Below are 26,368 nucleotides of genomic sequence, written 5' to 3' on the forward strand. Positions count from 1 at the left end.
GGGGGGTCGTATGTATAGGTTTGTGTTTTTGTGTGTACACGTACTTACATATATGAAATTTTAGCTGAGTCCCTATGTCTTTTCTAAGAATTCTGTTTCTTATCCCTCCTCTTATTCTCCTTCTTCATTGTCCATCCCCACCAATTAAAATCCCCTCTCTCTTTCCCCACTCATTGTCAACTGTTTGACACTACTCTGCTCTCTAGAGTTCACTTTTCCCTCTCCCTAGCCCCTTTTTCATTCCCTTGTTTTTGTGTGTACTCATAGCAGAAGATTTGGAGTGGGAACAAAGATGAGAGTGAATTTAAGACTCTGAGTCTGGGTTACCTCACTCAATATAGTATTTTCTAGTTCTATTTATTCATTTACTTGCAAATTTCGTGATTTCATTCCATAGTGTATACATACTACATTTCCATTATCTATTGGTTGAAGGACATGTAGATCATTTCCATTTCTTAGGTTATTATGAATAGGATTGAAATGGTTAAGGAAGCTGAGTCCTTTGGGTACACACCAAGGACAGATATAGATGGGTTATGTGGTAAACTTAGGCTGTTTGTTTGTTTGTTTGCTTGTTTGTTTTGTTTTGTTTGTTTGAGTTCTCCACAATAAATTTCAGAGTGACTAAACCAGTTTGCAATCCCAGCAACAGAGATGACTCCCTTTGCTTCACATCTCCAATATCTGCTGGCCATTGTTTTTGTTGCTCTTCACTATTCTGACTGGAGAAAGATGGATTTTTTTCTTTCCCATTGTTATTTGCTTGCCTATATATATATATATATATATATATATATATATATATATATATATATATATTTACTGCCGTCTTATCTCTTAGTTCCCATGAAAAACAAAGTCTTGTCAATGTGATCTTTATAGCTCTTGAGTTGGCTGTCTGCTATGTCAATACAGGGTGACTCTCAAACATCCCTGGTTAGAAGGTCTAACTGTCTCAGGCTGCTGTAACTATGACTTTGTCATCCAGGCCTACCTGTCTGTACCCCTAACCATGGGTGATGTCAAAACAAGAAAAGACAAAACAATATAGATATTACCCTTTATTCAAGTGTTCATTACTATGAGTTTTTGCCAATACTGATTATTTTCTAATCTCTCCATCTGCTTTTTTGAAACTTTTTTTTCATTTATATTTTACACTGCATATTCCATTCCCCATACCCCCATACCCCCATACCCCCTCTGACTGCTCCACATACCACACCTCCTCCCTACCCCACCCTGTCTCCATGTCTCCACATGGATGCCCGCCCTCCCCCCATCCAACCTGACCTTTAAACTCCCCGGGGTCTCCAGTCTCTTGAGGGTTAGGTGCATCATCTCTGAATGAACACAGACCCAGAAGTTCTCTACTGTATGTGTGTTGGGGGTCTCATGTCAGCAGGTATATGCTGTCTATTTGGACAGAAGCAGCTGACCCCTGTTGTTGAATTAGCGAAGGCTGAAAGAAGCTGAGGAGAAGGGTGATCCTTTTCTTTTCTTTCTTTCTTTTCTTCTGACATAAAGGTCATACTCTGCGGCCCAGGCTGGCCTATAACTCAGTGCAGCATAGGACTTCTTCAACTCCCAGTAATCCTGCTTCAGTGTCTCAAATGTTCTGATTTTATGTATGAGATATCATGCCCAGTTACTATTCGTTTTCAAGAATGAAGTAAGCATATAAATAAGATTCTGCCACTTTTCAGATTCATGTGAAAAGCATGTTCACATGATAAGGTTTGGTCGCATATGTATTTGCAAAATTTATTATCTTCAACGGTCACTTGCCCACCCTCAGAAGAAATTTGGCCTATAATAGTATGATCATTAAAAAATGAAAACCTAGTTATGTCCTACTTTTGCTTGAAAATACTCAGCCCTTTCCATGTGGCCTCTGTTTTCATGTCAGAATCCTTTAGTAGGCTGAGAAGTCACAGGAGGACATGGCCCTGTTGACAGTGGTGCTACACCACTGACCTTTCCACTACCTCCTGCTGAAGAAAACTCGGGTTCTGTGGATTATGCCATAGGTTATTCTTCTTAGCATTTTGCTAAGAATATTGTTCTTTAACCTTTTCTATTTTATCTTCAACAATAGAATTTAAGTTTTTATCAGCACATCTTAATTATATGCAATGTGTTTCATTAATATATTTTAATAGATTTTTTGAAATTAAAATATAATTACAATATTTCCCTTACCTTTTCTCTGTCCAACCTCATGCATTCTCTTGCTTTCTCTTAAATTAATACCTCTTTGTCTTTAATTATTTATATATATGTGTGTGTGTACTCACATATATATGTACATACATATATAAACAAAAATATACTATATACTTGATATATAAATATATAAAATAATATGCATATATTATATTATACTGTATATGTATTTATATGTCATACATTTATATGTGCTTATATGAATATATAAATTAAATATATAAATATGACATTTATTTCAGTGTATATTAAATATGTAAATATATACACTATATTAAACATGTATATGCATATACATGTATGTATATTATATATACATATGTATATAAATGTATGTATATAAATGTATATTAAATATGTAAATATATATTATATTATATAAATATATAAATAAAATATACATAGTGAATTTAATGTTACTTGTATATGTATGATTTCAGGACTGAACACATGGATTTTAATCATATTCACTTCTAATGATGTTCTTTCTGTTTTTCCTAATTTTTCATTTATTAAAAATAGATTTTTTTCATGCAATATAATCAGATTATGGTTTTCCTTCAATTTGTGCAAAATCTTCCCCACTTCCTTCCCATACAGGCCTACACATTTTCTAGGCATCTTGTACTAGAAAGAAAGCAGGCATCTAAAATAGTAATAAAATAAGGTAAAACAAAGACAAATTATTAGATCAGAACTATAAAAAAAGAAAAAAGAAAAGCATCCCAAGAAAAAGCATATGAAATACATATAGATGCAGAAACACACAGGAATCCCATACAAACACAAAACCATAAGCCACAGTATATACACAAAAGATCTATAAGGTAAACTCACTAAATAGATAATAAAGTAAAATAAATTAATACATTAATTAATAAGTTAACAAAATAAGGAAACACTTTCATTTCAATTTTTTAAATTTAAAAATTACTAAACATGAAAATGGTCTTTCTGTTTAGTGGTGCCTGAGTAATCCGGGCCTGTGCCCTGTGAGATCTCTGTAGCACTTTCTCTTCTTCTATCATCTCACATACAAAGTTCAGGGTTACTCTTCCTTCAATTGTCCAAGTCGCTGTAAGCTCCAGGGAGCCATAGACAATGTCTGCCCTGATTCCTTGTACACTGTTGTGCACAGTTTCCAACACTTAATAAACAACTCTCTTCAATGAGTTTAATAATGTTATAATTTGAGGAGCAAAGTTATAGGTATAAGTTATCTACTAATTCTCCCAAACAATAAAACATGATCATATGCTCTTTAACATATTAAATTTTATTTTAAAAATTACATATTTGATATATCTAATAAAGAATAAAATTTAATATATGTCTTAAGTGTTCAATTATGATAAAAAGTTATTTCAAAAATTTCCTTTTGTAGCCAAAATGTATCTACCATATTTTAAACCCCAGTTAAAATATTTAAAATGGAAAGACAATCTTTAGAGTACATTATTTTTTTTGTCAAATAAAGGTGAATGTAACCTTTTAATATGAAATAATTTTAAAAGAACAGGTTTTGAAATTTTCGGAACCTTGGTATGATTCATTTAGCACAGGATTCCTTCACTTCATGTTCCTTGTACTGTGGTTAGAAGGTGACTAATTTTGTCTGACCTTAAGTTACAGTTCACTAGCTTTATAATCTTATCATCCTTAATCTTCTAAGCCCAATTTTTGTCTAAAGTAAAGATATTTTATATCTTACTCCATAGGGCTATTAAGAATGTATGCATTTCAGTCCCAAAGAAGATAAATAACAAGGAGGTCCCAAAGGAGGATGCTTGAATCTCAGAAGGGGAAATAAAGTCAGCAGAGGTATAGGCAAAGAGGGAACTGGGTGGTAGAGGGACTGAGGAGAAAATGGAGTTAATGGGAATCTCTAGGACCTGCCAGAGACCTACGGTTGGGGAGGCGCCAGAGGAGTCCGTGAGGATGACTCTAGCTGAGACTCTTAGCAGTGGGGGAATAGGGAGTCTGAAATAGCCACCCCCTGTAGCCAGGGAAGACTCTCAGTGGAGGAATAAGGACAACAACCCACCTACAGAAACTTGGTCCCAAAATTTGTCCTGCCTACAAGATGTGAAGCAATAAAGATGGAGCAGAAACTGAGGAAATGGCCAACCAATGCCTGGCTCAATTTGAGACCCATCCCATGGGCAAGCCCCAATCCCTGACACTATTAATAATACTCTGTTATGCTTGCAGACAGGGGCCTAGCATAACTGTCCTCTGAGAGGTCCAACCCAGCAGCTGACTTAAACAGATGTGGAGACACACAGCCAAACATTAGACTGAGCAAGGGATGTCTTATGAAAGAGATTGAGGAGGGAATGAGGAACTAGGAGGGGATAAAGACTCTATAAGAAGACAAATAAAGTCAACTAACCTGGACCGTTGAGGGTTCCCAGAGACTGAACCACCAATCAAAGAGGATACACGGTGGACCTAGGCACCACATATATGTAGCAATGTGCAGCTTAGTCTTCATATGGATCCCCTAACAACAGGAGCAGGCACTGCCCCTGACTCTGTTGCTTGCCTGTGGATCCTGTTCCTCTAACTGGGCTGCCTTGTCTGGCCTCAGTGAAAGAGGATGTTCCCAGTCCTGCAGTGACTTGATGTACCAGCGTTGTCTGGTATCCAGGGCTCCTACACCTTCTCCAAGAAGAAAAGGAGGAAAAATGGGGATGAGGCTATATGATGGGGGAACTGGGAGGAGGAAGCTGCAAGCAGGATATAAAGTGAATAAATAAATTAATTAATGAAAAAAGAAGGTAGGTGACATATATAATACATTTGACATTTGAAACATTTGATATTGGTCAGTGCTTTTATACAGTCATCTCAAATATTGTGAAGCTCACATAACTCTCTGCTTATTAAGATCATGTAGCTGGGCAGTGGTAGCATATATCTTTAATCCCAGCACTTGGGAGGCAGAGGCAGGCAGATTTTTGAGTTCAAGGAAAGCCTGGTCGACAGAGTGAGCTCCGGGACAGCCAGGGCTACACAGAGAAACCCTGTCTCGAAAAACAAACAAAAAAACAAAACAAAACAAAAAAAGATCATGTAGGATTCACTATAATCAAAAGGTTTGTTAAATGTAAAACTTACATTTTTCATAGATTTGTTTTTATTATCTTTAGTTAAGTGCATTTGTGATTTGTGTACATATATGTGTGCATATGTGCATTGTGCAGGTGCCCTCAGAGCCAGAGGCATTTGATACTGTGAGGCTTGAGCAACAGGCAGTTGTGAGCCACTTGACATAGGTGCTAGGAGGCAAACTTGGGTCCTCTACATGAGTAGGATGTGTTCCTCACCTCTGAGCTATCTCTCCACCCCCAGATATGTTACATGTTCATAATTCAAATAAGTAAATAAGGTAAGAGAGAGCATTGAAATTATGGATAATGACCAAGAGGAAGGAGGTTAGATAAAGCCCAGAAGGGCACTATTAGTTTGAGTAGGAAACCTTGGTTATTGTTACATTTAGAAGTATCACTTTGTTTAAATTGTATGAGCCATGTAGCAAATGGAGGGAAATGTTTTATTATATTTTAATGCTTAACAACTGAGTAGTTGTCAATCGTTGGAAGAATTGTTTGTGTTAAATCAGTCAGTAGGAGAAAAGCCTGACTCAGATGAATATGTATGCCTCTGTGAGTCTTTTCTTGAACCTCTCTCAAAGGAGCATGTCTTCTTAGTAAGTATCAGGCAGGCACGCAGGGCACTTAACTACGTGCGGGCAAAATTTTTCATAGGCCTAAGATAAAGATAAATATTTCACCCCATAAATTGTATTCATACATGTGTTTGCAGAGAGAAAAAGGAAGTTTTGTGATAAACTATAAAAATTCATTGTAATGTGTATCAACTATAGACATTAATGCCATGTAACCTATTTCAAATTATTAATAATATCTAGTATCTGTTATAAATTCAAATGATGCTGGTAAAATCATGGCCTGGTTCTGGCAAAGGGAAAATAATTACATGGATGCTCAGATCCGGGACTGTGGTTTGGACCTCTTTTACAATAGAGATGTCCACGCAAGTCACTAAAAACATAGTTCACACGCTCAATATGATTCATTAAGCACAGACTTGGTTCTAATATTAGCCAGGCCCACTCCACTGATGAGTGATGTGGGAACAGGATTGTTTGTAAGTGGCTCTGACACTTGCTCCATCAATTTAAACTTAAGAATTCTGTAACATCTTTCTTTTAAATAGCTTGTAGGCCAAGTAGCAAGGGAATTGATGAATTTACTCAGTCACTACCTCCTTTACACACACTTAATTTGTAGGAATTTATAGCCTCTAAAGTCACTTGTAAGTGAATATGATTTTAAAGAGAGTTCAAGCATGCATTTGTGTTCATTCTCTTTATTAAAAAAAAAGACATCATAGCTTTGTTCTTTTGTTTAAAAACCATCCTCAAATTAGACATGAAAGGTTAGGTTATTTCTCACTGATTTCAATTCATACAAGATGATGATAATTGTCTAAAGTGTATCAAACTTTTATCCAAGCTGCAAATTCTACAGACCATATCTGTGGTCTAATCGACTTCTGGCTTCTTTCTGAAATAAGAATCAATGAGTCTTCCACTTTGGTCTATGAACCATACTGTGGCTTTCAAAGTGAATTCCCCTACTACTTACTAATGACTGGGGGAGTTTGTATTTACATGACTGCTAGAATGTATCAGTCCATTTCCTTCTGCACCACCTGGTCTGTGCATTATAGTTGAAATAATCCAAAGAGATCATTTAATTCCATTGGGTACACAACAGTGCCTTCAGCCACACCTCAGTCTGTGGTGTCCAAGCTCCTTCCTGAATATATGCAGAGATGGGTGTTTTTTATATTTAAAGTTTGTCCTTTGAGAGTTTTCTATTGTGTTAACATATTATATCTTGCTTCTGACATCTGAGTCCCTCTAAAAGCTTATGGACTTTTGTATGACAATCTGTTCACTTTGTTTCATGTGAATTACCTCAAAGTGTTTTTCAAGGAAAAATAATACACACACACACACACACACACACACACACACACACACGCACACAGGCACTCCATACTCGTCCTGTGAGGTGTGGATTACTCCTGTAGGATTTGTTAGAGAGGTTCTAGAGGCCCCCAAAACAATACTCATTCTTGACATTCCTCTGTTATTCACCAGAATTATCTGATAAGACCCAACTGTTGAAGATGTTACATTCCTTAGAGAAATAGGGAGATAAAAATGAACATGAGCTTGAAGTCTGTGATCTCCAGTAGTAAGGTGTACTCTGTATAACAAATTGGTGAGCTTCCTGCAAGCTATAGCAAGAGTGTACTCTGCTGTAACCAACATTTTTTTAAAATTTTATATTTTATTTACATTTCATATGTTATCCACTTTCCTGGTTTCCGCTCCAATAATCCCCTATCCCATTCCCTCTTCTCTTGCTCACCAATCCACCCACTACCTCTTCTCTGTCCTGGCATTCAGGCATCGAGCCTTCTCAGGGCCAAGGGCCCCTCCTCCCATTGATATCCAATGAAGCCATTCTCTACTTCATCTGCAGCTGAAGCCATGGGTCCCTTTTGGTTGGTGATTTAGTCCCTGGGAGCTCTAGAGATACTGGTTGTGTAACCAACCACTTTATGATAAGATATTAGGCCTGCTCTGTAGGACAGAATTGTGTGCCTAGAATTGTTAGCCTGGAAGAGTGTCCCTGGCTGGGGAGGTCATAGACCCTCAAAGGCAACTTACTAGTATTATTTTACTAAATAGACACATAGCCAAACTGTATTCTAAATATGTTTATATCCATAGATTTGTGTTGCTCTCAGTATTGTTCAGAAAGGCTTCTTAATGCATCAAGCCAGAATTAAAAGAGAGTCATAACTGGTCAAAAGGAGAAGAGTCAGTGGTGGTGAAGTGATGGTCTCTAAATAAGGCATCGTTTCACAGCTTCCAGGGCTCAGAGAGCATGATAGAAAGGAGAAGAAACATTGTAAGAGCCGCCAAATTATGGAGAGTTGTGTAGCAAAAAGATACTGATTGACAAAACCTAGACACTCTTGAACTCACTGCAGCTGATGTTACTACACAAACCTAAATTAGATTGAGCCTATTAACATTTCACTGAGAATGGGAAAGGGAACCATGGGTCCTCAACACTACTTGGAGAACTACTGGCAATTATTAATGTCTGAGGGAAGTGATACTTTTTTCTCCAGTTGGGTAGCTGGTGATTAATTTCTCATGACTGGTGAATTACTTGCAAACAACTCTAAACTCAGTGAGTCATCCAAAAAGAAGGCTATTTTATGTCAATCAGATATTCCAGCAAATGGGGCTTGGCCATGATGTGTGGTTGATATACTTAGCGTCACTCCATTGGACAAAACTGATTATCCGTTGATAACAGCAGTTTTGGTTATAAATAGTTTCTTGATTAGGGGTGGAACTTTGTGTCCACATCCTCTTCCCTCCATCTTGGGACTTTGTCTTGTTTGAGTAGGAAGTTGGGTGGGTAGGGAGGTATTTGAGATCTAGAAGAAGTTGGGCAAAGGGAAAAAATATGATGAAAATACATTGTATGAAAAAATGTAATGGTGGTAAAGGTACCCATGTGGAAAAAAAAAAAGAAAAAGAAGAAATAAAAGTAGGTAGAAGACTTGTTGAGAAGGATTTCAGTGGGAGAGAGAATGAAAGCAGGCAACGAAGGCTGAAGTGGTAAAAAAAATATCATCATATACACACAGAAAACTATAAAACGAAAAATGAAAAAATGTGGTGGACTCATGTGTGTTGGTTGACTGTCCGTCCAACATCATAGTGAATTATGCAGCTGGATAAAAAGAACCTGTGCACCAGAAGATCTTAGATAAGCCATGGTCTCAGAGTAGGGACTGATTACATACCCTACTCATTAGAAGTGAGGACAAAAGCCATATGTGGTCAAGTGCATACAGTAAATTCAAGGGGGAATCAGAACACACAAGGCTTCTGAGGAAGGAGGAGGAGGAGGAGGAGGAGGAGGAGGAGGAGGAGGAGGAGAAGAAGGAGGAAGTGGAGTTCTGAGAGAATTTTTACATAACAGGACAATGGATGGGTAGGTAGGGAGAATCTGGAAGGAGCTAGGGGAGGAGAGAGAATGTGATACAAATATATTATATGAAAAAATAAAATAATTTAAGGGAACCACAGGAAAGAAATAATAGAACTTTGTTATTTTAATTAAAAAATCATTATTAAATGTCAAGACATAAAATTTCATGAAGATAGAAAGTATATCTGGGCCTCAAAAATAAGTGACAACTAGCAATTTTTACTAGAATACTTTCAGCTAAGTAAAAGAAACTAAAATCAACTTTTAGGAAAGGCATTCAGAAACATGCCATACAACACACACACATACACGTATGGGTACTCATGCATACACACACACACACACACACACACACACATGCACTTAACAAGTCTACCTCTGAATGAGAACCTACTCTTACCTCAGAATGATCAAAATGAAAACTAATATATGTTGATATATTGTATTTAACAGATCATCAGTTCAGTTCTCTTAAAGCCAGTGAAACAAGAATAAATGTTGTTATGTATAATAAACTTTAGTGTTTCTTTGGATTTCTCTACCCTTCGAGTGGCACTGTAAAATGCTGGTTATAGATGGGTCTTGGAAACCAATTGCAGAAATCAACATAATATTGACAGAATTCTAGTTGTGGTATTTTAAATCAAGTGCTAACTCTCTCAATTTCTCAGGCCATTGGCGTACACTGGCGTAAGATCTAATAATCATTTTGCACTTGCTGCTGGCTGTTCTAGAGATTAAGTGGAATAATAGACACGCAACACTTTTGTCTATAGAGCAATAAGCCCCAAATCCATGAGAGACAAAATTTAAAGGAAAACCACAAAGGAAATATTCTGTATCACTCAACCATAGTTTCTATGAAACTACCAGTATCACTCATTTCTCAGTTTCAATGGATTATGGTAGTTGAGTCAGTAGAATACTGACTGATCCCAGGAGCAGCTTTCCAGCCAAGGACTTCTCCATTCCATTGTGCTGGGAGTGTATAAAAGAGATGCAACAGTGAGGTGCCTGTCATCTTCCCCTGACGATAGCAGTATCAGCTAGAAGGAGCAGAGTGGAGAGTTTCAGGTAAGAAGGCTCTGAACTAATGCTGTAAACTATGGATATACAACTCTTCTAGGAGACAGATGGTATATGTACATATTAATTTTTTCAAACTACCAGAATTGAAACTGTAATGGGACACTTGCTTGAAATTACAAACAGTGATTTGACTGTCCACTTGTGTATTTCTGTTTGTATAAATTTAAAACCACCATTTTTCTATAGTAAGGATTTAAGAATGACCATAAAGGAATCTTTGCAAGGACTGGGCACTGACGAGAGGAATGGAAATAGCATCAGGTTCATAATTTTGAATTTTATGGACCAAGTCAACAAATATGGAAGGAATTCTATGGGTATGAAGAATTAACCTTCCATGCAGTGGTGCAAATCTTTAGTGACAGCATTTGGGAGGCAAGGCCAGTGAATGTATCTCTGTAAGTTTGAGGCCAACCTCGTCTATCCAGTGAGTTCCAGGACGGCCAGAGCTACACAGTGAGTCTCTGTCTTGGCCGGGAAAAAAGAATTAGGACTTTGTTAGTAACATCCTGTTCATCTTTAAAGTATCATCATTTATGCACCATTCTAATATGTCATATTGATTTCAAATAATAATTATTTAAATTCTCTTTTATATCAACCTTTGAATGAAATTGGTGGTGCCACAAAACACATCTGATGCATAAGACTTTTCTTTTTTTAGGTTCTCTTTCTTTGCATGTTTATTATTTGTGTAAAGAAAAGTTACTGATTTGTGAGAGTTGAGTCTGTATCATGCTACATTGCTGAATTTGTTTATCATTTCTAAAAGTTTCACAGTAGAATTTTGGGTTCTCTTATGTATGTAACAATATACTACTAGGGCTTGGGGGGAAAACGGTCATTGGTAATTATGGCATATAGCAATTATAAAACAAAGGAGTCTGTGATGTGTTTTCTGTTTAATGAGATTTTAAATAATCCTTGAAAACTATTCCTTTGTATAAAATTCTCTACAATTCTATTCTCTTCAAGACTTATTTCCCCATTCTGTCTCTTCTATATTCTCTCCATATTTTGTAACTTCTGCCCATAGTATATATCACATATTGTTTTACATTACAAAGACATAATTATCTATCTCTGAGTAGTCTCCACCTGAAAGGGCTCAAGCTTTATAGTTATATCCTTGAGAGTGGCCTGCACAATGTCTGAAGAAGGAAGGTAGAAGTGTATAAAATGAGGGACACATTGTACTATCGGTTTTCTATACTGAGAGTTGGCCATTAGAATGCTAAACCTGACAAAACTTTTAAATACATGTCTTTAAACTCATCAATTACATCCCAGTATGCTGTATATTCTAGTAACATTTTCATTGATATGATGAGAAAGAAACAAAGACAGAGTTCAAGATGTAGCAACATTTTATTCTTTTATGTTTTACTCTTCTGTCTCATAGAAAAGGGATAAAGTGATAAAAACGAATAGCCATGATCTCAAAGTTGTCCACAAATGATGTTAGTGAAATGGGAAATGAGCATTTTTCTCAGTGTAAAATAATAAATATTCTTCAGAAAACTGTAGTTCATACTGACCACTAACTCTCTAGTTAATAAGGCTTTTAAGACAGTATTCATAAATATGTGAATACTTATTTTTAAAGAACTGATACAATGAAGTCATAAAAACACAAACCATTCCAGTATTTACTTTTGAAAAGTTTCCCACTAGTAAACAGGCAATAAACTGCAAATGGCCAGCTAAGTCCTGAGAACTATTAGTTACATACACTGTACCAGGCTTGCATCTTCTGGATTTCCGTTAATAATCAGTTTTCTTTATGATGCCTAGAACAAGATGAAAACTCTTCTCCTGCTCGCTGCCATCGTGGCAGTAACTGCTTGTCTCCCCGTGAGTACTCACATCTAATCTCTAAAGTGTTTATGAAGTTTAGATTCACGATTCTCGACAATGTTATTGCTCTTTCTTCACACTTTAGTGTTTAAAGATACTTTCAACCTGACCTGTAGCATTATATTTCAGGAAATGTCATATGCTCTTTGGTGCATGACTGATGCCACGTAGTTTTTGTGCAGTAGCAAACACAATAACATTTAAAATTCTCTCTGAGAAATGGGAGCACCATCCAGTACTAGAGCACTTACCTGATAGCTGTCTCAGTTTCTATTGTCGTGATAAACACCATAACCAAAACCAGCTTGGGGGGGGTTGTTTTGTTGCACTTTGCAGCTTAGCTCTTAGGTCACATCCCATCACTAAAGGATGCCAGAGCAGCAACTAAAGACAGGAACAGGAGACCAGAAACAAAGCTGAGGCTATGGAGAGGTGCTGCTTGCCGATTTGCTCCCTGTGGCTTATTCATCATGCTTTCCCATACAACTTAGGGCCACCTGCTCAAGGATAGTGCTGACTGAGTGGCCTGGGTCCTTCCACACCAATAATTAAAGAAGAAAATGCCCTATAGACTTGCCCAAGAGAAAACGGATGGAGACATCAGGTTCCCCTTCCCAGAGAACCCAACTTTGTATCTGGTTGACAAAAACAAGCCTGGACACTAACTTTGAGGACCCAAAGGATTCTCAAAGTATCAAAGGATGGTTGATCCTCAGCACCACAAAAAGAAAAGGCAATCATGATGACCAGTAGCATTTTTTCCTGAATATTGCCTCTATATCTGGACAACCAAGTCCTATATTTTGATGGATAGCATGAAACAGTATTAGAAAGTAGTTGAATTATTTTTTACATGTATATGCATATATTTCTCATGTGTTTACATCAGGACGAGTTAATTTCACTTATTGACTTTTAGGTGCCTAAGGACCAGGAACGAGAAAAACGAAGTGTAAGTTGCTTTTCATCTTCCCATGTCAGTTTTGTTTGTGTGTGTGTGTCTGTGTGTGTGTGTGTGTGTGTGTGTGTGTGTGTGTGTGTGTGTGTGTGTGTGTGTAAGATAGTCACAACTGTGATTAAAGGCATTTAGACACCCAAACCTCTTGACCTCTGAGAGAGTCTCAAAAATCTTTGGAATATTAGCATTAGACTAGTGTATAGAGTTTGATTTCGGGGGAATACCTGAATTCAGTATAAATTAATTGGTTAATATCTGCCTATATAAAGAAAAAAACCTTTTCATTTCATATAAAAGTGACATGCAGGTTTAGTTGTGTGTCACTCTGTGACAAAGGGCACAGTGCAGTTCTCACAGGGAACTTCCTAAAATACCTCACCTCTTAAAGGCAACATTTTTCAATAGCATTGAGTTAGGGACCAAGTGATCTATCTAAGCATAAATGATCTAAGAACATTTGACTTCCCATTCCAGGTGGTAGTAGGCCAGTCTTAATGACAAAAGTCGGAAAAAAAAAAACAGCAAAACATTATTTTGGTATGAACAGACAAGTAAAAACATTCAAGAAAAATGGGGGCATGGGAATGAAGAAAAGACAGACGTACTTACAGAAAAACTGGGATGAAGTAGGCCATGTGCTCTGATGGAAATGTACCTGTGGCAGCCTCGAAATTCATCACTCTATTATATACAGCAGGAATGAGAAAGAAGTGAGTTAGCTAATGTCAGCAGAAGGTCTCTGGATGGGAGTGGTTTTAGATAGCAGTCATTTGGGAGGAGGAAGCACCAAATGCCGCTTTTGCACACACTGGTTTTAGCTAACTGTAACCATTTCATACATTGGCTAGGCGAAGACTTAAACGTTCTTCTGAGCCTAACCTTGATTTGCCATTCCCTTTGGTCTAAGACATTGAAATCCTTGACCAGGCCATTCTTAGGTCAATAATATTGCACTCCACCCATGCAGCACAAAAACTGATAGAAATGTAGACACAGAATGAGAGGAAGAAATAAAGAGATGATTTTCAACATGTGATTTGGTTAATGGTCATATGAATCAAAACAATACATATTACAGAGCCTTCACCTCTCTTATCATTCGTTGCCTTATAGCTATAGAAAGAATTATTTGAAAAATTTGCTTTGAAGTCTAAGATTTGGAATGTAGTTATCTCTAATTTTCTAAACTGAAATAATTAAGCCCTTGTTAATTTTACAAATAAAGACTGGCCTTTCCTTTTATCAACAGGCCAGTGACAGTGACAGTGATGAATTCCCTTTACGGATTCCCTTTCCCCCATACGGGTATCCATTTGGTACATACCCACCATTCTTAAATCAAGGCTACCCGTGGTATTATTATTATTATCCTCCTTTTCCCCTGCCCTTCACCCCCCCTCCAACTGCAGATCCTTAACTGCAAATGAAAGAAAAGTCACACTGTGGATTATTTAAGGTGAGTTTGAATAATCAGTCACTTTGGCTGTTCTGTTTCTTATTTGTGAGTATAAACGCATCACTCCATGAAAATGTTACACTGTTGCTAGCTATTAGGATCGTACATGTTTCCGTGGTTTTCTGCAGTAAATATTGTTGGTACCAACAGTGGAGTTATATACTATGTGTCCTTTTGATCCAATAACACAACAGTTTAAATTCCTTGTTTGTTACAATACAATAAAACCAAGTCTGTTTTCATAATTTTATTTAAGCATTTTCTACTAAAACAGTTTTCCACTTTGGGATGAATCATAGGAATAGTAGAAGCAAATGTCAATATAAAGCTGAGCCTGTATGAACTTATGAATCTAGACAGTAAAGGAAAGTTTAAGGGTTAGGTTCTTCCTAACCCTTAGGAAAGTAAGCTAAGATTTTTAATGTTAATCACCCAAAACAATGGTGTATGCCTAACATTAAAAAAAAAAAAACCTATAGCCTTATGTTTCACTTAAAATATAGTTACTGTTATCTCAGCATACCAGACTCAAAGTGGTGAGTCTGCAAGCCCTGGATAGATTGGGTACAGGCTATATTGTAGACTAATTACAGACCCAAAACATTTTAGAAAACAAAAACTTCTCACTGTAATGCACATACATATAATATGTGTACACAAACACATGCACACACACTCATACATGCACATATACACACATGTACACACATACACACATACATACATGCACACATACATACATACATACATACATACATACATACATGTACACACACACAGAAAGGCTCTGACTTTTTCTTTTTCTATTCAGCATTCATGTGCTAAATGTTTTCCAAGTCTTGAGCTACATGGATTTTTATGACAACATATATCATAAGATACAATATACGTGTATACGTATATGCATGTATATCTTGTAAGTTCTCTAGAGAATGACCCATTTGGATTAGTAATCATATACCTTTCATTTCTTTCAGGTTGCTTTGAAATTGAATATGAACCACTTCCTTGAAGGATCAATATTCCTGTTAAGAGAGAAAAATAAAAGCAATTGAAATAGCATATACTGTGGTCTCTTCGGAAGTCCTTTTACTAAGCATGAAAGGGAAGATCCTGAGTTTTTATGTTTTTATGACTGTTTTTAATTTCTCATTTTAAAAATGTAACATCTTATTAACTTGGGGGAACTTTATACAAGTATACAATGCATGTTGATGACATTCATCCTTCCCACCACGTCCTCACTTCTCCCAGATCTCCATCACCCAACATTGTGTCCTCTTCATTTTTTTTTTAATAGCCCACCAAGTCTAAGTTGAGTTGCCCATAAACTTGTCGTTATTTGGCCATCCACGTAAGCCACATCCTTAAAAAATGCTGACTCTCATTCTCCCAGAATCCATCTTCTCAGTTATGGGTGAAGGCTTGTGAGCCTTCCACTTCATGCTGGAATATGGGGTGTTTCCATTGTTGCAGGACTTATGCAGGCAACCAGAACTGCAGTGGGCTCAGGAGTGTGTAGTTTTATCATGTTGGGAAGATTCTGTATTGTTCTAGTTTTCCTCAATCTCTGATTCTTACAATATTTCTATTACCTCTTCTACTATTGTCCCTGAGCCTTGTGTAAAGAATAGGAGACTTATGTCCCATTTGTGGCTGAGAACAATATATCTTGTGAATTTTGACCAATTTTCAGTTTCTGCTCTCACCACCCATAATTCACAGAAACTTCTGCAGTAAGGTGTGAGAGCTGCAGTAATGTAAGAGACAGAGACATGGATTTAGAAAGCCACTTGATACTTAGGCCCCTTGTCAGAATAATATATTTATTATAATAAAAGTGAAACATAAAATTTAGCGTGTTTTAATATACATGTGTGAATTGTACACCTAGGTATGTGTCTGTCCATATCCTCATGTGCATATGTAGAAGCCGGAGTTCAACCTCAAATATTCCTTCAGGTTCCACCTACTTTGTTTTTCAAGACATGGTTTCTCATTGGCCTGATGCTTGCTGATTAATCTAGGATGGCTGTCCAGTAAGCACCATGGATCTCTGTGTGTCTCTGTTTTCCTCACATTGAGATTAGACATGCATGTCACTGTACCTGTTTTTGATGTGGCTTTGTTAGTTTTGGATATCAAACTCATTGTCCGTAAGCTTACATGTTATCTTTGTTACTCTTCTATGGGTGTGAAGAGACACCATGACTAAGACAATTTATAAAAGGAAGTATTTAATTAGGGGCTTGCTTACATCTTCAGAGGGTAAATCAGAAATTATGACATCAAGCAGTTATGATATTGGAGAAATAGCTGAGATTTTACATCTTTCTGCACAAGGCAGAAAGACAACTGGGAATGGTATCAACTTTTAAACCTCAAAACCCACCCCCAGTGATACATACCTCCTCCAACAAGACCACACTCCCTAATCCTTTCTAAACAGTTCTATAAATTGCAGAAACAAGCATTCAAATATATGCACCTATGGGGGTCATTCTCATTCAAAACATAACACATGGAAACCATTTAATTTGCTAAGCTTTTGGCCAGCCCTAAATATACGTGATGGCTCAGCACTTTAGAAAAAAGCATGAAGAATAGGGGTGATTGAGTCAGCAGTCCTGGTATATCTTGAATGAAAGTGTCCACAGGTTTATGTTGTATAAATGCCTTAATAGTACCAAGAGAGAAAATTCACCAAATTAATCTAAAATATATTTCAACAACTGAATCTGTACATACTGCAGAAGAGTAAGCTCGACTCATTGGAAAAGGACATAAACAAAAGAATATGTTGTCTCTAAACCCAAAAGCCAGTAATAGTTAATATCCTTAAAATAGCATTAAAATCATTCTTACATGTTACAAGAACTTTAAAAATAAAAGTCACTACAAAGTTAAATCTCCCCAAATCTCTTTCTTGTCTGGAAAAACTGAAGATGAAAGAATTCCTGAGGATTTTAGATGCTCATAGCTCCAGCACACGGCAGAAATGCAAAGGTAGATCCACCGGACTCCTCGGCTTTGGTAACAGTAGCACTTGCACAAAAATAAATTCTGAGTCAGGATCAGAGACTAGTTAAATCTATTTCTTTTTACTTTATGTCAGGAAGAAAAATCATCTTATGGCTTTTAGGATAATGGATAGCTGCCACTCTTTCTCTGGCATTACCTCATAGCAAAAATTGAACATCATTTCTGATAGGTCCAATAATCACTGAAAGTTCCTTATGTTCGGCCTCCCAACCACACCACACACACACACACACACACACACACACACACACAGACACACAAAGAGGCCCTCGAGGCCCACCAACTAATCCCAAGTTTCGTTTCAAAATCTTCTCCCTTCACTTGGCTCCCATATATCCTAAGCTCAGAAAATCCAGGCATTGCCATTGTCTGCAACTAGGCTTTGTCACACAACTATGCCTTTGCCATGGTGATTTCTCCTCGTGAAACATACAGTCCTCTAATTCAGTATTCATATTCAATTTATCTTTTAATAATCATGTTCAATATTATGATCTTCATAAAAAATATCTCAGTCAAAAAAAAATGTCCTCACTATGACCTCCTCCCATAGTACTTTATTTCTGCGCTTTATAAGTCTAACCATTCTTTGGTCTTTGTTCTTCTTGAGTTTCATGTGTTTTGCAAATTGTATCTTATATCTTGGGTATTCTAAGTTTCTGGGCTAATATCCACTTATAGCTGACACCATTGCATACACTAGCAAGATTTTGCTGAAAGGACCCTGATATAGCTGTCTCTTGTGAGGCTATGCTGGGGCCTAGCAAACACAGAAGTGGAGGCTCATAGTCAGCTATGATGGATCACAGGGCCCCCAATTGAGGAGCTAGAGAAAGTACCCAAGGAGCTAAAGGGATCTGCAATCCTATAGGTGGAACAACAATATGAACTAACCAGTACCCCCTGGAGCTCGTGTCTCTAGCTGCATATGTATGAGAAGACGGCCATCAGTGGAAAGAGAGGCCCATTGGTCTTGCAAACTTTATATGCCTCAGTACAGGGGAACTCCAGGGCCAAGAAGTGGGAGTGGGTGGGTAGGGGAGTGGGTGGGGGGAGGGTATTGTGGACTTTTGGGATAGCATTGGAAATGTAAATGAAGAAAATACCTAATAATAATAACAATAGTAACAATAATAATAATAATAAAATGAGTCTAACCACGCTACAGCTTCTAGTAGAACAGTCCATATCATTTTCTGCATCTTACTTAAGCCTTGGAATATGACATCAATCTAAATGTACTCCAGTCCTTAGATGCTCAGTGACTGCTAAATTGAATATATTAACAAGAATTAACAATTCCTAATATTTTTAAAAAGAGCATTTTCACACATATCAATGTGGAAGGTGGTAAAAGGTTCATTCTCTCAGGAAATGAAATTATTAAAATCAGTATTTAAATGTTGACAAATTTATTCTATTCAATTACAATTTTAGGGCAGCAAGTTGAGTAATTTCTTGGCTATCCATTTTCTGCTGTAGGAACTCTAGTCATAATCAAGTCATAAATAAAATTTTGTTCTGAATACTACAATTCATACATATTGTTATACATGAATTAGACATTCAAATTTCTGAGGATTTTAATTTATCTAGTGTTGTGTGGGCTTTTTCTAGAGCAAAATTATATAAAAAGACAGTTTGTCCTGTTCACTGTCTCTTCCTACTAACCTGATGGTGAACACAGCGTAATGCCATGCAGGAAGGAAAGGTACAGAAGTCATCCAACAAAATCTCTGTTGGACAATGAGCCTTTATTATGTCACAATCGCTGCCCTTGTCTCGGTGGTAAATTATCAGGAAATTAGAAAAGTTCTAAGACTGTATCTTTCCACCACAATAAATTTATGCACAGATGAGACCCTTTGCACCAACCATGGAAACATTGTTCTCTGTGTGCATCCTGGCTGAAAGTGAAGGTCAGCGTAATGAGGCACTTAGCTATATTGGTGGACAGAAACTTCTGTCTTCCTTAGTCATTTGCAGGGATTACAGACTCCTTATGCACTTAGATAATAATCCCGCTAAATACTAGGACATCAGGAGGACCGAGTCTTATGGTAAATTGATTTTATAGGGATCACTTCTGAAACCTATGCCAACATATTGTGTGCCATTGTAGGACTGGAGAAAGACCAGCATGGAAGAAAAATGGGAGGCCTAGAATCATGGTCAACTAAGTCTCTAGGGGCCTAAGACTAACTAACAAAAGCTACTATAAACTAAGAGAATTTTGGGTAATATATTCACCTTTCTTTCTCTGTATCTGTGTCTGTGTCTGTGTCTGTGTCTGTGTCTGTGTCTGTGTCTGTGTCTGTGTCTGTGTCTGTGTCTGTGTGTCTGTGTCTATCTGTCTCTCTCTCTCTCTGTCTCTCTCTCTCTCTCTCTCTTATCTTTGAATCTCAGATTAGAGCTTTGATTTTATTCTTTTATTCACTTCCCATTATGACACGGTAACATTTTGGGGGGTTAGGGAAGAGATCCTACCATGTACTTTTGATTATCCTATGATGCAAATATATTGGTTAAAATTGACCAGTCTGTCCATTAGAAAATTTAAGAAATATCTTTAATCTCTGAACATCTTTAAAAATGTATCGGTAGGAAAGTATCCTAATAAAACCTGTCAATCAAACATCCATTTAATGTTAGTTTTGTAGGTTTGGGCCCACCTAGTGAATCATTTTTCAAAGTGTACTCCTTGGAACAACCATCTCATTAGAAGAGTCCAAAGATATTTATTTATCATTAAAATATTTGCATTGTAAAATTTTCAAAAGACATATGTATTCTGGAAAGTGCCAGTTGAAAATATTCTTTTTTGTCCAGGCTCTCAAAGCTAAACTATGAAAGAGCCACTCCCACAGCATCTAAAAAATAGTTAATAAGATTAATGTGTCCCCAAACTGTGCTGTTTAAAGTGTAACCAGCTTGTAAATACATTAGGTGGTAAATTCATGGAGAATAACATATAATAATATATAAAATTATAAAAATATGACATTTTACTTATTATTGCATTATATTATGGTATATTATTAAAAGAGATTTTCATGGTAAAAAGCATAAAGTTATACTATTTTAACATTTAAAAAAGGAAAACAGATATCTTGTCATACATACAGTGATTGGTCCTAAGACAACCCTCCAACCCTTTCCTAGATCCATGCCTATATCCCTTAATGAAAAGATGTTGTAGTACCTGCTTATGAACTATGTGTGGCTACTTACATGCATTAAAGTATTTCTGGGTTGTTTAGAAAGCCCAACAAAAAGTACTGTGCAAAAGTATCCAGTATAGATGAAGCATCATAGCCTAACTACATAAACCAGGAAAGGGGTGTGTGCTGGGGGCTGGGCACCTGGGAGATGGTACAGGAATCACACTGTAGCCTGGGCATCCTCTCATTTGCTGGTCCTGAACACAGGACAATCACATAGATAGTTTTCTGCTTGGAAACTTTCCTGTTTATTTTTAAAATATTTTTAATTTGATGTTGTTTGAATCTCTAAATATTGAACTAGATTTGGAAGGCCACCTGTACCCCTTTTTATGCTGATGCTTAAGAACTTGGACAAAGATATGTTCTTTAATATCCTCACATGAACGGGAAATAAACACATATACAAGCTTATCAAGTGTAACAGGTCTCCCAGGGTGTTTTATTTTGGGCTTGTTTGATCTTAATATTTTTTTTGATTCTTTGAGAAATTCATTCAATATTGATTGTATTCACCTCTAACTCCTCCGAGATTTCATGCCCTCTCCCTGCTGCCATCTTCCTAACTCGTCAAAATTTATCTTTTTTTCTTTTTTAGAACTCAAGTACAACTTTTTCTTCTAGTACATTACTAGCCCTGGGCATCCACTGGAGTATGGCCTACCAACCAGGCCCTTAAAGATAACGAACCCACCCTGAAGCCAAAGCCTGTCAGTAGCTCCTTAGAGGTGAAGACTCTGAAGTGGCTCCTCTCCCAGTGCTAGAACGTAGATTGACTGTATCTGGTAAGCAACCTCAGCTACTTGGAGTGCACAAGAGCAGTGTCTGTCAGGTCCAGAAGAGTCTGACTCACTAGCCTTTACCTGACTCCTACACTCTTCCTGCCTCCCCTTTCCTAGTGATTGCTGAGTCTGAGGGTAGGGGTGAAAAAGACAAAGAAACTAGTTCTTCCTAAATTAGGAAAGGTCCTCCCATGCATAACTTTAGCTGAACCTTAGTGGATAAATACCTTACAGATGTGCAGAGTTCCGGCGACATTCCTTTCCAAAATAACCAATTGTAGTGTGGGATAATATGGGAACCCACCTCTTAGATATACAGTCCTAATAACCATTTGTAGAACAAACGTTTGAATATTTAATATGTGTCCAACAGACACTCACGGACTGGGAATTTGCTTTCCTTTATAAGTTTCAAAACTCATGTTGTGATGTCATGAAGGAAACAAAAATTGAAACAAAAGACCAGCGAAGGAAAGAAGGAAAGGTGGCTTCAGAAAGCAAGCATCTCTGAAGGGAGGAGTCGAATGGAAGTTTAGATTGTGTGGAAGAGAGGGAGGGAGGAAGAGAGAGAGAGAGAGAGAGAGAGAGAGAGAGAGAGAGAGAGAACAAGAGAGAACAAGAGAGAACAAGAGAGAACAAGAGAGAACAAGAGAGAACAAGAGAGAACAAGAGAGAACAAGAGAGAACAAGAGAGAACAAGAGAGAACAAGAGAAAACAAGAGAGGGCATCATCCTGAGTGAGGTAACACATTCACAAAGGAACTCACACAATATGTACTCACTGATAAGTGGATATTAGCCCCAAACCTAGGATACTCAAGATATAAGATACAATTTGCTAAACACATGAAACTCAAGAAGAATGAAGACTGAAGTGTGGACACTATGCCCCTCCTTAGAATTGGGAACAAAACACCCATGGAAGGAGTTACAGAGACAAAGTTTGGAGCTGAGATGAAAGGATGGACCATGTAGAGACTGCCATATCCAGGGATCCACCCCATAATCAGCATCCAAACGCTGACACCATTGCATACACTAGCAAGATTTTATTAAAAGGACCCAGATGTAGCTGTCTCTTGTGAGACTATGCAGGGGCCTAGCAAACACAGAAGTGGATGCTCACAGTCAGCTAATGGATGGATCACAGGGCTCCCAATGGAGGAGCTAGAGAAAGTACCCAAGGAGCTAAAGGGATCTGCAACCCTATAGGTGGAACAACATTATGAACTAACCAGTACCCCGGAGCTCTTGACTCTAGCTGCATATGTATCAAAAGATGGCCTAGTCGGCCATCACTGGAAAGAGAGGCCCATTGGACTTGCAAACTTTATATGCCCCAGTACAGGGGAACGCCAGGGCCAAAAAGGGAGAGTGGGTGGGTAGGGGAGTGGGGGTGGGTGGGTATGGGGGACTTTTGGTATAGCATTGGAAATGTAAATGAGCTAAATACCTAATAAAAAATGGAAAAAAAAGAGAGAACAAGAGAGAACAAGAGAGAGCACTAGAGCAGAACAGAAAGGAAAAAGTCACCCAAGCTGGAACACAGTGAGAGGAAAAGTAACAAGGACAAAAGTAACCAAGATTAAAAACCACTCCAAAATTGGCAGGTACTGGTAAGGAGTGTGGAAGGCATTCTAAGTACCACAGGAAGAAATTGAAAGATTTTAAACAAAACCAAAACCAAAACCAAAGATGTCTCAGATGAGTTACATTCAAAACTGCTCTTATATACATTTGTGAAGAATGACTGAGAGATGGAACCACTGGAATTGTCTAGACCTAAGACAAAAGGACTGCAGCAAGGGAAAGGGGGAACATTAGAAGATAGCAGTAGATTTGGGAGATATGGCTACCTGAGGCTTTTCTGTTCTTCTAATTTATTGTGGAAAGAAAGAGACACGATTAAAACCTCAGGATTTTTCTCTCCAGCCTCTGGGAATATCAAAGCACTGTTCAGAGAAGCAGAAGACATGAGTAGAGGGCTAGTTTAGTAGCCCTTTCTGCAGGGCCAGGAGAATCGACTTCACACGTCAGTCAAGATATTATACATAGACGCTGGACACCTGACCTGGAGGACAGTCAAGTAAAAGACACTCACTGGTGGTATTTCAGGGGAGAAGAATGGGCTGAGTTAACCAAAATCATACCAAGGACAGGAAGAGAAAAAAAAAACTGAACAAAGGTAGACTCAGAGAGAGTCCTGGAAAGTTCTCCTAAGGTTGGGGACAATAAAAGGAACCAACAGAGAAGTTGAGAGCACCTGGTGATTTATAAAGAGGAACAAAAGCATTTCAGCAAGAAAATCCCCGAGTGCAAAAGCTTGTAGGAGCTTCCTGAGAAGAGGAGACAGTGAGGAGTGCTAGATTTGAATGAATAGACATCTGTGGTTTTGAAAAATGTTAAAAGAACAGATGGATGCCTATCAAAGTAAATATTATATAGGGTTACACAGGCCTAAACCATATTAGAAAATAATGCATTATGGAAATAGAAATTGCTCTCATTCCTTACCTTTTGTCTGTGTCTTTACAATAACTACAGAAATCTAGAGACACTAGTTACTGAGGCATCAACTCAGCTTTGCTCTAATGCTAAGGTAAAAATCATGTTCACTCTGAGCACCAGGAGACTTGGAGTATCTCCTCCCAGTCTCTGAAGATTCTGTCTAGACCAGTGGTTCTAAATCTTGCAAGTGCTGCAACGCTTTAATGCAGTTCATCGTGTTGTGGTAACCCCACCCCCAACCATAAAACTCTTTTCCTTGCTACTTCATAGCTGTCATTTTGCTAATTTTATGAACCATAATGTAAATATTTGATATGCAGGTCATATGATATGTGGTCCCGGTGAAAAAGTTGGGGAACTCGTGACTCCCAGGTTTAGAAACCCTGCTCTACACATTCTATACAATCAGATAGTCTGGCTTTGTGTTATTTTCCCTAGTGTCTCCTTTTAATAAGAACTATGCATGTGCTAGCTGTTGATTTAAGTCAATCAACTGCAAGAGAGAAAACTTGATATTATACCTAACCTTTACAAAATGCAATTTCTATGAGAATATTGTTGTAGGTTTTTATGATTATTATTTACAGCTAAGATCTCATACAGATTTTTATACTAAAATGCCCATCATTCCGGTAAGAACTATGTATAATAGGAAACTGAAAGAGCTCTTTGCACTGAAACTGCTGTCAGAAACATTGTCCTCTGAGAACACAATAGTTTATTGAGATCTTTATAGCACTAATGAGGTAACCAAGAAGTCAAATTGAAAGTCAGGAAAGAAAGCTACACTTATATGAATATCAGCAAAGAAATAATAGTTATAATGGTTATCAGAGGTTTAAAAGAACAAAATATAAGCAAGGTGTTAGCAACAAGAGTAACCATACGTAAATAATTATCTTCCCACTTACTTAAATTGTTTTCACATTGCTTGAAATAGTATCGTCATAGCAACCTCCTCTCAGCCCCTCTAATTGAACAATTATATGGATATACACTCTTAGGACCCATAGGAAAGAGTGCTGGGAGCAGACTTAGACGCTTCCTGTCTCTCCTCTCATAGTATGAGGTTGCTTTGCATTCAGAAAACCAAAGGTGGTGAATCTGTTTCAGACTACTAAATATCTACAGCCTGGGTCTTATTCAGCAGCATATTATTCTCCTTAGAGATCTAAAGGTGTGAGAGTTGTAGATCCCTTTTGCTCTCCTTTGAAGAACGACAGAACATCAAGATAGCTACATGTTTGAGTTTACTTAATTCAACTCAAAACCTCAGCAATGACCGCTCAAAGCTACTCAGACTTAGACTGCCTTAGACTAGAATGTCCCATGCCAATAGCATTTGAGTAAGTGTTGGACTTGACTGTGCACTGTGTCGTGGTAGAAGTGACTGGATGTGTTTTAGTTCACTTTTTTATTCAAAATGCCTGGAACACGATGTGAATAATCCGAGTGGGTCAGAGGATACAGTGTAGCTTTGCAAGCCCCTCCCTTTGAAGTGAGTGAGTGGTTGACCCACGCCAGAAATGCTTTTCTGAAGAGAAGGGGTCCCAGAATTCACTCAGCTATTCTGGACACATATTCCCCTTCTGAAATTATATATGTATGTGTATAAATATATATATACACACACACATATATATATATATATTTTTAGATACATTTGAGTCTTTTTTGGTTATTTTTTAATCAAATAATAAAACAGCTTAAAGCATGTATTCTTAATTGATGATTGAGAAAGGACTGGAATGGAATAAAGCATCTTCAGAGTCTGATGAACCATAACCAGACCATAAATGTCCACCTTTATTCCTAGGCCCTTGAGGCAATAGGATGACCTGACAGTCTCCATACACAGGCTGCTTGTATATTGTGTGTGTCAGAGAAAGAACGAGAGAAGCAAACTTCTAAGAAATAGAAAGCCAGGGCTTATTGTGGAGAAGCTGCACAAGTATTCTCAGGATTCAGAACAATGTTCCCTGCTTTCTAAGACGTGTAATGGTTCCCAGAAACAGGCAGGAATACATAAAAATTATACAATGCTGACATTATTTCTGCTCTGCATTCTGGCTGCTCTGCAGGGATTCCAGTAAATACCTCTGATGAGGTTT

The 26,368-nt window shown here is 37.5% G+C and overlaps 1 protein-coding gene and 1 long non-coding RNA gene across 2 annotated transcripts in view; one reads left to right on the forward strand and one right to left on the reverse strand.

The window, feature by feature from the left end:
• Positions 1-10,184: 10,184 nt before the first annotated feature.
• Positions 10,185-26,368, reverse strand: part of 1700066N21Rik (RIKEN cDNA 1700066N21 gene) — a 70,764-nt gene continuing 54,580 nt past the window's right edge. Inside the window, exons 3-5 of the long non-coding RNA NR_045924.1 lie at positions 15,666-15,729; positions 13,858-13,929; positions 10,185-10,390 (exon numbers count right to left, since the gene is read on the reverse strand). This is a non-coding gene — a long non-coding RNA (RIKEN cDNA 1700066N21 gene). The remainder of the gene's footprint in view (positions 10,391-13,857; positions 13,930-15,665; positions 15,730-26,368) is intronic.
• BC037156 (cDNA sequence BC037156) lies at positions 10,376-15,768 on the forward strand. Its single transcript, NM_001305431.1, has 5 exons — positions 10,376-10,418; positions 12,228-12,287; positions 13,210-13,242; positions 14,498-14,704; positions 15,682-15,768. The coding sequence occupies exons 2-4, from the start codon at positions 12,234-12,236 to the stop codon at positions 14,663-14,665; spliced, it is 255 nt and encodes an 84-aa protein (NP_001292360.1). The 5' UTR covers positions 10,376-10,418; positions 12,228-12,233; the 3' UTR covers positions 14,666-14,704; positions 15,682-15,768.

This window comes from Mus musculus, chromosome 5, assembly GCF_000001635.26.
Source record: "Mus musculus strain C57BL/6J chromosome 5, GRCm38.p6 C57BL/6J".
In the NCBI taxonomy this organism is placed as follows: domain Eukaryota; kingdom Metazoa; phylum Chordata; class Mammalia; order Rodentia; family Muridae; genus Mus; species Mus musculus.

Excerpts from the sequence above, each read along its gene's own strand:
- BC037156 (NM_001305431.1), top strand. The coding sequence starts at position 12,234 with ATGAAAACTCTTCTCCTGCTCGCTGCCATCGTGGCAGTAACTGCTTGT. Across the intron at positions 12,288-13,209 it reads CAGTAACTGCTTGTCTCCCC|GTGCCTAAGGACCAGGAACG; the intron begins GTGAGTACTCAC and ends ATTGACTTTTAG. Across the intron at positions 13,243-14,497 it reads AGGAACGAGAAAAACGAAGT|GCCAGTGACAGTGACAGTGA; the intron begins GTAAGTTGCTTT and ends TTTTATCAACAG.